General features: G+C 40.4%; 1 protein-coding gene across 1 annotated transcript in view; it reads left to right on the forward strand.

The window, feature by feature from the left end:
* The window catches only part of ACAN (aggrecan), a 56,084-nt gene that overhangs the window by 21,864 nt on the left and 21,147 nt on the right, over window positions 1-13,073 (forward strand). Inside the window, exons 10-12 of the mRNA XM_070953286.1 lie at window positions 91-273; window positions 3,832-6,036; window positions 7,488-7,601. Of these exons, the coding sequence (XP_070809387.1) occupies window positions 91-273; window positions 3,832-6,036; window positions 7,488-7,601 (2,502 nt within the window). The remainder of the gene's footprint in view (window positions 1-90; window positions 274-3,831; window positions 6,037-7,487; window positions 7,602-13,073) is intronic.

The raw sequence follows: 13,073 nt of genomic DNA on the forward strand, positions 1-13,073 counted from the left end.
AAGTTACAACACCCATCATGAACACATCGTTCTACATCTACCTCGAATTTCCCTATTTGGATATCCTGAACAATGATTTCTGTCTTTCAGCAATGCCATCTCTGTATGGGGAACTAGATGAAGACTTAATTGCAGTCCAGACAGTCCCTGGTGTAGAAGAAGTTCCTTCTGGTGAAGAAACAACTGTGGAGATGGAATTTGCCACTGATTCTGACAATCAAACAGAATTTTGGGGAACAGAAGTATTTCCAACCGATACATCACTGTTATCTGGTAAGTAAGTGCCATTGGTCAGATAAATAAGTTCCATTGGTCCAACTTCAGAATAAACTGCTGCAGCTGCAAATTTTCTGAAAGTATAGGAAACTGTGAATATATATTTAACAATAAGAACGTAGTAAAACCTCACCTTAATATTTGTAATGAATTCCCATTTAACAGGTTTCAAATTTAATGAATGAAATCTCTCCACTCCCCAAAAATGCACAGAGTCCAGAAAATCTCAAAAAGTGATTTTTGTCCATATGTAAAAAAAAAAATTGCATTGTTTGCACATATCTACTACCTTTGTCATGTACTTCATTCACCTGTAACTACAGCAGAGGTGGGTTTCAGCAGGTTCTGACCAGTTCTGGAGAACCGGTAGCAGAAATTTTGAGTAGTTTGGAGAACCGGTAGTAAAAATTCTGACTGGCCCCGCCCCCATCTATTCTCTGCCTCCCGAGACTCAGCTGATCAAGAGGAAATGGGGATTTTGCAGTATCCTTCCCCTGGATTGGGGTGGGAATGGAGATTTTACAGTATCTTTCCCAGTGGTGAGATTCAAATAATTTAACAACCGGTTCTCTGCCCTAATGGCCAGATGGGTAGGTGTAGCTCGGTGGTCATGTGACCGTGTGGGTGTAGCCAACTCAACGTCACTCACATCGATGGGTGCTTCACCTTGGCTGTTACAATGTAATAAGGGTTAACCAGAGAGGCAGTTTCTGTAAACAGGGCAATAAAGATTGGGCTAGAAACAACACCAGAATGTTTCCTTCCTGCCTTCCTTACAGGATTAGCCCTGTATAAAATGGCCAACAACCAGTTCTCCGAACTGCTTAGAAAGTTAACAACCAGTTCTCCCGAATAGGTGCGAATTGGCTGAATCCCACCATTGATCTTTCCCCTGCCACTCCCACCAAGCCACGCCCACCAAGCCATGCCATGCCCACCAAGCCACACCCACAGAACTGGTAGTAAAAAAATTTGAAACCCACCACTGAACTACAGGCTACAAATAACACACATTTATGGTAGGTGAGTCGAAATTGAGAGTTTAGTGTGTGATGTGAACCCAGGCTCTTTTTGGGCGCCAGTTTTATATTTAAATGGCAAACCACTTTAGGAAAAACCTTCCCAAAAAACCTGCAAGGATTTGTCTAGGCAGTGTCTGAGAATTGAATTGAATTCTCATAGAATTGAACAAAAATTCCTCGTTATAACCCATTGATGTCTGCAGCTTTCTGAAACTGGTCACATTCTTTGCCTAAAAACCTATCTATGCTATGTTGATGCAAATTGGCAAAACAAACCAAAAAATCCACTGAGGATTGTTAATGGAATAAATACAGCAATATGGCCTCCTTTCAGGTTATCAGATCAATAACGAAAATCCCCCAGATGTTGACATAGACTTTAGCAGAGAAAGAAAAGCCATATCCGCATCAAGTAATGGGCATTAACACTACTGCCGAAAAATTAAGCTCTTGGAAATCTATTTGACAAAAATAATAAGAACTTGGTTTAAAATACTTATTTACAGAGTCGGAGAAATAATATAGCAGATGTTTCCAGATGGGAAAAATTAAACCTTTTCTGGTTAGGAAGAATTGGCGCTATCAAAATGAATATTTTACCAAGACTTAACTTGCTTTTCTGTATGATTCCAATACATATTGAAAAGATATTAAGCAACTGGCACAAATGAGTAATGAATTGCATATGCTCCAATAAAAGATCTAGGATTAAATTCAAGATGTTACAGGATTCAAAAGACTGAGACAGATTAAAGAGAGTGAGGGTGGCATTCATAGATATTTCTGGTCTGATACAAATAGAAACAAACTGCAGAAAAATTATGCAGTAATAAGTAATATATTAAATGTCTGGAATAAAGCAAGAAAATAATAAGCCCTGATTGTTCCCCTGTTGTTTTGTTATTAACTGTTTATTTTTATGATGAGCAAAACACTGAAATTCATTCAGTGGAGAGAAAACAATCTGTTTAGATTGCAATATTTGATTACTAACAAGACAAAGATAAAATCTTTCGAAACTCTTCACAATGGTCTCGTACACTTCACTGAGTTTATCTTCATAAAAATAAGAGTACAAAAATAACTGCAGAAACAAAGAGGGAAACGTAGAGACGCCACTGAATTTAAACATTTTATAATGTATCACTCAGAATATCTGGGTGCCCTTATTTATAAACTGATGAAGTCTGATCCAGAAACAAGTTGAAGATTATACCGTAGAATTAAAAGGATGCAAAATTTATAGATGTAGTAACAGATGAAAACTTCAATGGAAGAATGTGAAATTTACTCTGAATATTACATTTAGAGAAAAATTATACATTTCACTCTTGGTATATTACTCCAGTTTTGATTACCAAAAATGGAGAAACCTTTTTCTTAAAGTGTGTATACATCCTTGCTCTGTAAACAATTGCTACCAACCTGCCTTCCATTGAGGACCTGTATGCTGCACGAGTCAAAAAGAGGGCTGTGAAAATATTTGCAGACTTCTCGCATCCTGGACATAAATTGTTTCAACTCCTACCCTCAAAACGACACTATAGAGCACTGCACACCAGAACAACTAGACACAAGGACAGTTTTTTCCCGAACCCCATCACTCTGCTAAACAACTAATTCCCACAACAATGTCAAATAATTTACTAAGACTGTATTACTATTATTCTTCTCTTCCATACTAGTATCTATCTCTTCCCACTCATTACTATAACCACTGTATTTTTCGGAGTATAAGATGCACCTTTTTCCCCCCTAAAAGAGGGTGAAAATTTAGGTGTGTCTTATACACCGAATGTAATCCCGCCCACCCACTGGCCCCCACCCTTTGACCTCTGCCTCCCAGCAATTTACCTCCTTGCTGCAAGCAGCAAGAAGAAACAGTTCCTTTCACTTTCAGCACTTCCTAATTAGCACAAGTTGATTGGATCGGCCTCCCGACTCTCAGCTGTTTTGCTCTCAGCTGTTTTGCACGGGCCTCTGCTGCTTGCTGCAAGGAGGTAAATTGCTGGAGCAGATTTGTTTTTTCTTGTGCTAATCAAGCTATGCTGAAAATGAAAATGAAAGTAAAGCAGGCCGTTTGCTGTTTGCTGCAACGAGGCAAAATTGCTGGGAGGCAGAGGCAGATTTATTTATTTTTTCCTCACCAAAAAAGGTAGGTGCGTCTTATAGTCCGAAAAATATGGTATGTTGTTTGTATCTTTCAATTAGATTGTTTTTATTTGTTTCCTAGTACGATTTGATAGCTTAGTAACCTGGACTATCATTAAGTGTTGAACCTTATGATTCTTGATGAAGGTATTTTTTTCTTTTATGTACACTGAGAGCCTACGCACCTAAGACACATTCCTTGTGTGTCCAATCACACTTGGCCAATAAAGAATTCTATTCTATTCTATATATATTTCATGTATGGCAGAATAATGTTGCTTTTTAAAGAAAGGGGTTTGAACATAGTCTAAAGTTGATGTTCCTTTTCGAATCACTTGAGTATTCACCCTTGCATCTGTGCTCTGTTTCTCTTTCATGCAAGTGAGTCCATCAGCTGTGAGTCAATCAACCGATCTTCCCATTGATGCAATACCTGATGAAACAAGCTCAGAAGCTCCAATTACAGAGACATCTGCTTCTGGTTGGACTTCCGGAGCCCCAGAGATAACTGGAACGGTCGAACCTAGTGAAACACCTTCAGGATTTGGAGAATTTCCCTCTGGAGTCCCTGAAATAAGTGGGCTGCCTTCTGGAGAAAGTGGGCTACCATCAGGAGACATCAGTGGCCTATCTTCTGGGGTTATTGAAGTCAGCACCTTACCTTCTGGAGAAGAAGAATTATCAGGGATTAGTTCAGTAACCCAAGAAGAAATACCTGGGCTCCAGGAAGGCAAAGGGATCCCAGAATTTAGTGGGTTGCCTTCTGGATTTAGTGGAGGTCATTCTGGTATTGATCCCAGTGGCTCACCATCTGGAGAGTATGATTATAGTGGTCTCACATCTGGATTTCCTACTGTGTCTCTGGTGAATGCCACTTTGACGGAAGTTGTGACCACAGCAACAGAAAGGGAAATGGAAGGGAAAGGGACAATTGGAGTCAGTGGAGATGGAGATGTATCAGGGTTCCCCTCTGCCGACTGGGGTGTAAGTGGCGTAACCAGTGGATTGCCCTCCGGAGTTGATGTCTATGGAACCAGTGATGTCAGTGGGTTTTCTTCAGGAATTGGTATCAGTGGGAATCTATCTAGCACGTCTGATATTGGTGAATTACCATCAGGACTTGATGTTAGTGGACAGTCATCTGGCTTATTAGATATCAGTGGATTGTCCTCAGGAATTGACTTCAGTGGAACCTCTGTTGGGACACCTGATTTAAGTGGCGATGTCGAATTAAGTGGTCAACCTTCAGGTATTGATGGGAGTGGTGAACCTTCAGGTGTTACCTTCATTGATACTAAATTATTTGAAGTGACAACTCCTTCATCTAAAGAAGAAGAAGGTAAAGGATTTGTAGAAGTAAGTGAATTACCTTCAGGAGATGAAGATCTATCAGGGACTACACCAGGAATTTTAGATGTGAGTGGCCAGCCTTCTTCTGGACAAGTAGACTTCAGTGGGTGGGCTTCAGGAGTTAGTGAAGTCAGTGGGCTTCCTAGTGGACTAACAGACATTAGTGGAGAAAGCTCTGGCATTGATCTCGTCAGCGGCACTTCATCTGGAACATATGATTATAGTGGTCTCACATCAGGGTTTCCTACAGTTTCCCTTGTGGATACAACTTTGGTGGAAGCCGTAACACAGCCATCTGTTGCACAAGAATTAGGAGAAGGGACATCTGGGATATTAGAAGTAAGTGGGCTTCCTTCAGGACAGGAGGAAACATCTGGAGCATTGTATGATGTGACAACATCTAGCGGAGCATCATCTGAGAAAGTTGACTTCAGCGGGACTCCCTCAGGCACTCCATATTTTGGTAGAGAAACTGATGATCTCACTGATGTAAGTGGAGCATCTTCAACCACTGCCAGTGCTAGTGGTGATGTCTCTGGATTCCCAGAAATTATCTTAATAACTGATTCCATAGAAACAGTGACAAGACCAACAGTTTCAGAGCAACTGATTGGAGGAACCGAGTCTTTCCATTTTCATGAACCAAGTGTGGAAGCCTCTGCATCTGGGGCAGAAGTTTCTACATATCCTGAAAGTACCATATCATCCCCAGAATATCATGAAATCAGTAGTAAGGCCTTCACGTTTCATGAAACTAGTGTAGAAACCCCTTTGTTTAATGAAACAACTGACGAAACATCAGTCTCATCAAAAAGCCACCTAGAAACTTCAACCCATTATGAACCAAGTGGAGAAACGTCTTCATTATCCGAAAGTTACTCAGAAACATCTGGGACACCATTCATCAGTGGCTTACCCTCTGGGACTTTTGATGAAAGGACTCAGTTTAATGGAGACAGTTCAGGTCCAGCACCTGAGGCAGTGTCAGATACATCAGACAAAGGCTTTTCATCAGATGTCCTACTTAGAACCAGCAGTCCAGATGTTGCATTAACTGAACATTCAAGGCTTCTAACAGAGACTCAGGCTGAAACAGAGACCAGTACATATCCAACACCAGAGCTGGAAACAAGAGATGGTGCTGCTCCAGGGATTCCACCACCATCACCAACAGCTACTGATCTCCTTCCTACAGTTTCATCGGAGATGACCGGTGGGATACAGCTTATTACACAAGGTAAATTCAGAAATGCATATATGCAATGGAACTTCCAATAGACAGTATGCTAAATTTTCACCCTCGCTGATCTTTCTCTTATTTCTCCCATGACATAGCTGTGGTGACCCAGGCCCAAGTAAGTAGTAGGAAAATCAGTCAGTGAAAAAACAAACTTTATTCGAACAGCTGAGAATTACTTCATTCCCAGTGTCTTTCAACTAAATTAAAACAAATTCCTCCCAACCCAAATTCCTCAGTCCTATCGCAAAGCCACAGCTGGGAGGTAAAAGAAGTTAGAACATTGTAATGTCAGAGGGACTCATAAATTCTATAGCTTTCCAAATAAGAGGGAGCAAAAAATATATATAACTATATATCTGTCCCTTATACCAGTTGATTTGTTTTTTAAAAAAATGGTTTTACCTATCTAGGAAATAAAATGCTCAATTCTCTCTAAAGTATTGATGAAAAACCCCAAAGTTCTTTTTTTTTTTTTTGCTTTAATTTATATGCCGCCCTTCTCCGGAGACTCAGGGCGTCTTACAATGCGTTAAGCAATAGCCTTCATCCTTTTGTATATTTATACAAAGTCAGCTTATTGCCCCCACAATCTGGGTCCTCATTTCACCTACCTTTGAAAGGATGGAAGGCTGAGTCAACCTTGAGCCTGGCGAGATTTGAACTTGCAGTAATTGCAAGCAGCAGATGTTAATAACAGTGCTTTAGTCCACTGTACTACAGCTTTCTTTGAACCCTACTACAGCGTACACTCAGAAAGGACTTGCATATCGACTAATAAAAGCACATAGTTATAAAATTAAATTGGTCTCACCAAAAACCATGAACTATTATTTCCATATGATCTCACATGTGGTAAGTGTACAAAGTTCATAGCAGTGGTGAAATCCAATTTTTTTTGCTACCAGTTCTGTGGGCGTGCTTGGTGGGTGTGGTGTGGCTTGGTGGGCGTGGCAGGGAAAAGATACTGCAAAATCCTCGTTCCCACCCCACTTTGGGGCCAGTCAGAGGTGGTATTTGCCAGTTCTCTGAACTACTCAAAATGACTGCTACCAGTTCTCCAAACTACTCAAAATTTCCGCTACCAGTTCTGCAGAACCTGTCAGAACCTGCTGGATTTTATCCCTGGTTCATAGGCATTGAAAGAGTTTTCTGCCCAAAGCTTTGGACCAAATATAATCCTTAATTTACTTTTACAATCCTTAAAGCCCACAGGGGCGACAGGAGTGAGTGAAGTAGAGTTCACAGATGTGGACAAACAATTTTGCCTTACTAGGGAAAGGAAGTTTCTTTCAGGATTGTGCAAAGATGCCAGTGGTTTTATTTCATCCACACTGGAACTGAACCCTTATTTGGGGACAAGTCTCATCAAAAAGGGGCTCGTCTTTAAAAGTAACTTTGAGCTTGATGACCCTGGAGAATTATTAAAGATAAAATGTTTTTGATTGCAGCTACACCTAAGACTTGTGAAGAGAAACTATGCGGAACTGGGACCTGCCACGAACATGAAGGAAACATCACCTGTTTATGCCCAACTGGATTTATGGGTGATTACTGTGAGATAGGTGAGTCTTGATTTCTTCTTAATGATGATGATGTTGTGTCTGACTCTTGATGATTCTATGGGCCAGGTGTCTTACACACCTTCCAAAGAACAGTTTCCCTGTTCTTTGGTGGCCTGGTTTTCTTTTACTGCTAACTCTTCCAAACATGCAGTAGTGGCCAAAATTGTGGAAACCTTTTGGGAAAAATGTAGTTTTGAGGATTGATGGCTAATAACACCATTTATTTTTATTTTTTTTGGAGTTTCAAGATAATCCTATTCCACTGCTGGGAAGGCCTGGGAATAGCCCAGACCTTAACTCAATTGAAAACCTATGGAGCTGGCTAAAGAAACTTGTTAGTCAGAAGCAACCCAGCAATAAACCCCAGTTAATAGAAGCCATCCTTCAATCTTGGTTTCACATGATAACAGCTGCAGAACTAAAAGACTTGGTTCACTCCATGGGAAGATGTTGTAAGGCCATAATTCATGCTAAAGGTTACCCAACTAAGGATTAACTGACATGGTGATCATTTTTGTATATCTCATTTTTTCTATGGTAATAATTTTTGTATATCTCATTTTTTCTATGTGTTTCACTTTTCTTCTTTATACTATAACTGCTATTCTAATAGCAAATCCTTCATAAAAGTTATGGCATTACATTCTTGATTAAATTATCTTTCCATTGATATATAATTTTATGATACTCCTCCCAAAAAAAGTAGTGTTATTAGCTTTGTTGTTGTTGTCAGTTGTGAAATCGTGTCCGACCCATCATGACCCCATGGACAACGTTCCTCCAGGCCTTCCTGTCCTCTACTATCCTCTGGAGTCCATTTAAGCTCACACCGACTGCTTCAGTGACTCCATTCTCTGTCGTCCCCTTCTTCTTTTGCCCTCAATCGTTCCCAGCATTAGGTTCTTCTCCAGTGAGTCCTTCCTTCTCATTAGGTGGCCAAAGTATTTGAGTTTCATCTTCAGGATCTGGCCTTCTAAAGAGCAGTCAGGGTTGATCTCCTCTAGGACTGACCGGATTGATCGCCTTGCAGTCCAAGGAACTCGCAGGAGTCTTCTCCAGCACCAGTTCAAAGGCCTCAATTCTTTGGCGCTCAGCCTTCCTTATGGTCCAACTTTCACAGCCATACATTGCAACTGGGAAAACCATCGCCTTGACTATACGCACTTTTGTTGCCAGGGTGATGTCTCTGCTTTTTAGTATGCTGTCTAAATTTGCCACTTTCCTCCCCAGGAGCAAGCATCTTTTAATTTCTTGGTTGCTGTCCCCATCTGCAGTGATCTTGGAGCCCAGGAAAATAAAATCTGTCACTACCTCCATTTCTTCCCCATCTATTTGCCAGGAATTCTGCTGGGGGAGGCGGATGCCATGATCTTAGTTTTCTTAATGTTGAGTTTCAAGCCAACTTTTGCACTCTCCTTTTTCACCCGCATCAAGAGGTTCTTTAGTTCCTCTTCACTTTCTGCCATTAGAGTGGTATCATCTGCATATCTGAGGTTGTTGATATTTCTCCCAGCAATCTTAATTCCAACTTTTGATTCATCTAGCCCTCATGATGTGCTCTGCATATAAGTTAAATAGGCAGGGTGACAGTATACAGCCTTGCCGGACTCCTTTTCCAATTTTGAACCAGTCAGTGGTTCCATGTCCAGTTCTCACTGTTGCTTCTTGACCCACATATAGGTTTCTCAAGAGACAAATAACATGCTCTGGTACTCCCATCTCTTTAAGAACTTGCCACAATTTGTTGTGATCCACACAATCAAAGGCTTTAGCATAGTCAATGAAGCAGAAATAGATGTTTTTCTGGAACTCCCTAGCTTTCTCCATGATCCAGATTCCATGTTGGCAATTTGATCTCTAGTTCCTCTGCCTCTTCAAAATTCTGCCTGTACTTCTGGTTATTAACTAGTTTTAGAAAATACACTTTTCTGAAAAGGTTTCCACAATTTTGGCCACTACTATAAGTCCATTGTTTTCTTCTTCTTATCTCAAAGTTCACTGTTAACCACTGAGATGCAAAGTGGCTAAAAACATTAATCATGACAGGTCAGCTTTCTGAAAGCATGTTTGAATTCCAAGTATTGAACTGCTCTCAATTCCATTATATCTAGAACTCTTCCAATGAAGAGCTCTGTCAGAAGGAGTAAATAGCAGCAGAATTACATCCCCAGAATGCTGGATCTGCCTTTCTTACTGAACAATTGGAAAACTCTTGTCAATAGTAGGAATTTGAAAATAAGGTGGCAGGTTGGAGGTCAGGATTAACTTTCATCTCAACTGCTATGCTTTCAACTTTCATCTTCGCTCCTCCACACTCGTCTTGTTGCAACATAAGAGGAAAGCAGAATAGTAAATTTAAGGAAAGAATTGGGGAGAAGAAGGCAAAAACAGCAGAATGGGACAACTCGCCCGGACAACTCGCCACAGGGCAATTCAATTTAATGATTTAAAATAAATGAAACATTATTTTAATTTTTGCCATTCACATTTCACTCTCTCCCTCCTTTTGAATCCTTTCTTTAATGATTCTATCCCACCATTTCTTTGATATTAGTGTAACAGCCGTGGTGGCACTGTGATTAGAATGCAGTTTTGCAGGCTACTTCTGCTGACTGCCAGCTGCCAGCAGTTTGGCAGTTTGAATCTCACCAGCTTAAGGTTGACTCAGCCTTCCATCCTTCCGAGGTGGGTAAAATGAGATTGTTGGGGGCAATAGGCTGACTCTATAAAGTGCTTAGAGAGGCTGTAAAGCACTATGAAGCACTGTGAAGCGGCATATAAGTCTAACTGCTATTGCTATTGCTAACCTTCAGCAAGTTGCCCCATGATGAATTGGCCATGGCAAGTTGGCCATGACAAGTCAGCTGTGGCAAGTTAGCCATGGTGAGTTGGCTTGGCAACTTGGCTGCAGCAAATTGTCATAGATCCAGAAAAAAAACATGAGGACAAGAATGTACTAATCTAGTACAAGGAGTAAGGGTGGATCCAGAAATAGCCAGGCAACCAACATAACAAATGAAGGATAACAGGTTGGTAGGAAGAATAACATTTCAAGTCTAACCTTGATATATTGCAAATCTAGGATGTGGTGTGATTGGAAGAGTAATTGGGGACGTATTTGCTAATTTCAGGTCTTGTTTTGCAATTAGTTGATTCATTTTGTGTTTCTGGGTCAGGTTTCACAAAAACCATGGGCCAATTTATGGAAGTCATGGGTATTAGTTTTGAAGGCAGAATGGCTGACTTTGAATGCCATCTTGGCTTTCTTGTATGTTGGTTGGTACTCTGAGGGCTGCTGAGACTAGTTGAGTAAGGGATCCAATCCAGCTGGGCACTGCTTAGGAAACTATAAAGATAATAACATTTTTGTCTGTTGGTTGGTTGGTAACATACTTTGTTGAATGCCACTCTGGTGGATCACTTTTTTTGAAATTTCCTACTCTCGGTTTCTGTTTTTGTTGATTTGAAGAAAATACACGAGCCATGGCTAGGAAGGTATATGATAGATATTGTGCTTTGCAGATTAAAAATAAAAAGTGGGGGGGTCTACTTCTGACAGCATAGTCCACATACTAAAAATTGATGCCTGAGCTCTTCCACCCATATGCTGTTGCACATTGTTCTGCACTGTTTGCTAAATACTTATTATCAGAATGTGTTATTTTTTTTAAAAAAAGTACATTACAAGCCACAGAATCCCAAGTCACATATAAAAATATGTGAAATTAATTGATAATCCGTCACCTCTGCAGTCTTGGGCAAAGGCACAAATTGTCTAGAATTTTCCTTATTATATATTATTCCCAAACTTAGATGGGTTTCAGATGTGTGGATATCACACATACACACACTCAGAATTCCGTAGGCATTGTTGATAATTCTGGGGAATAAGATGACATATCTGGAGGCTGACAGGTTGGAAACATCCATTTTTGGTGTTGATTTTTCCCAGGAAACAAAATTGCAGCCTCCAATGTCCATGGATGTGTCTCAGGGAAGCAGAATTTGTAGAAGGGAAATGGCACAGCCAGCTGATAAAGAAAGCAAAACCTTGTACCGCATTCAAAATTCAAACCTTAGATACCAGAACAGAAATGTCAAGACAGGCCAGAATCGTAGTCAAGAATATTTTTATTTTATTTTATTATTTTATTAGATTTATATACCGCCCTACTCCCGCAGGACTCAGGGCGGTGAACAGCCAGATAAAACACATAAATTACAAAATTTAAAAACAGTATAAAATCTGATTAAATAATTTGGCCCGTGACAATTTAAACAACCCTAATGTTTTTAAGACAAATTTAAAATTCATCATTTGAATTAAAAAGGGAAAAGAAAAAGTTACGCCAGGCCGGCCTGTTGAAATAGGAAAGTCTTGAGAGCGCGGCGAAAGGTGCGTAGATCCGGGATCCTCCGTATCTCTGGGGGGAGCTCGTTCCAGAAAGCAGGTGCTCCCACAGAGAAGGCTCTCCCCCTGGGGGCTGCCAGTCGACACTGTTTGGCCGACGGCACCCGGAGGAGCCCCTCTCTATGACAGCATACTGGCCGGTGGGAGGCTATTGGTGGCAGCAGACGGTCCCGTAAATAACCAGGTCCTAAACCATGGAACGCTCTAAAGGTGGTGACCAAATATGAAGTGGAAATTGTTTTCAGCACCCTGGACAGGTCATTACGAGTAATGACTAGTGTCAATGCAGCAACAAAACTGCTATAGAACTTCTAGTCCTGATTATTTCCTGCCCTAGACTTTCCATAATGGAAACATGGTCCCTACCTTGTGCCTCGCCAGCTTTCATGAATCTGAAAATATAGATATATACATTTATTATTCTTTGCTGCAAAACAGTTTTCTTATCTAGGTCACCATCTTTGTACATTTGCAGCAAATGCTAATCTTTTTTTTTTTTTAGCCCTACTGCAGAGATAATTTCTAGATTATCAGTATTTCAGGATCAACATTTCTAAAGCTTTTCGCTCCCTCAGAAACTGAAGGACAAATCTTTCAAGGATAAAGGTACAGTTTTATGAACAAACATAAACAAGAGCCAATTCCATTTGATAGCCTTGAATATTTTCTTCTTACAATTAAAATTGTTTCCATGCACTTCTAATGGACTCCAGCTTTCAGGCTCACGAAATACCGACCTGACTACAATCTATCTTGATATTTTGAAGGCAATTCTGGTTTGCTTGTATGAAATTCTCAGTCAACAGGTAGTTTCATAGGTGCCTAAGAGGCAAATTTAGCTCTCTCTCAGATGGGCAGTCATCAATAACCATTCACTCAGCCCAGCTCTCCTGTCATTTAGCTGGTCACAAGTTAACAGTTGAGTCTTTTCAGGAATTGTGTTGGGGAGCTTCAGCTATTAGTCCTAATGCTGCTTGAGCAGAAGATGATTTATGCATTATGCATCTTTGGGTTAAATGCATTTAGAATAGAGTAGAGTAAGAGTAGAGTAGAGTAGAGTA

This window comes from Pituophis catenifer, unplaced genomic scaffold, assembly GCF_029215685.1.
Source record: "Pituophis catenifer annectens isolate HBS135680 unplaced genomic scaffold, rPitCat1.0.hap2 SCAF_14, whole genome shotgun sequence".
Lineage (NCBI taxonomy): Eukaryota > Metazoa > Chordata > Lepidosauria > Squamata > Colubridae > Pituophis > Pituophis catenifer.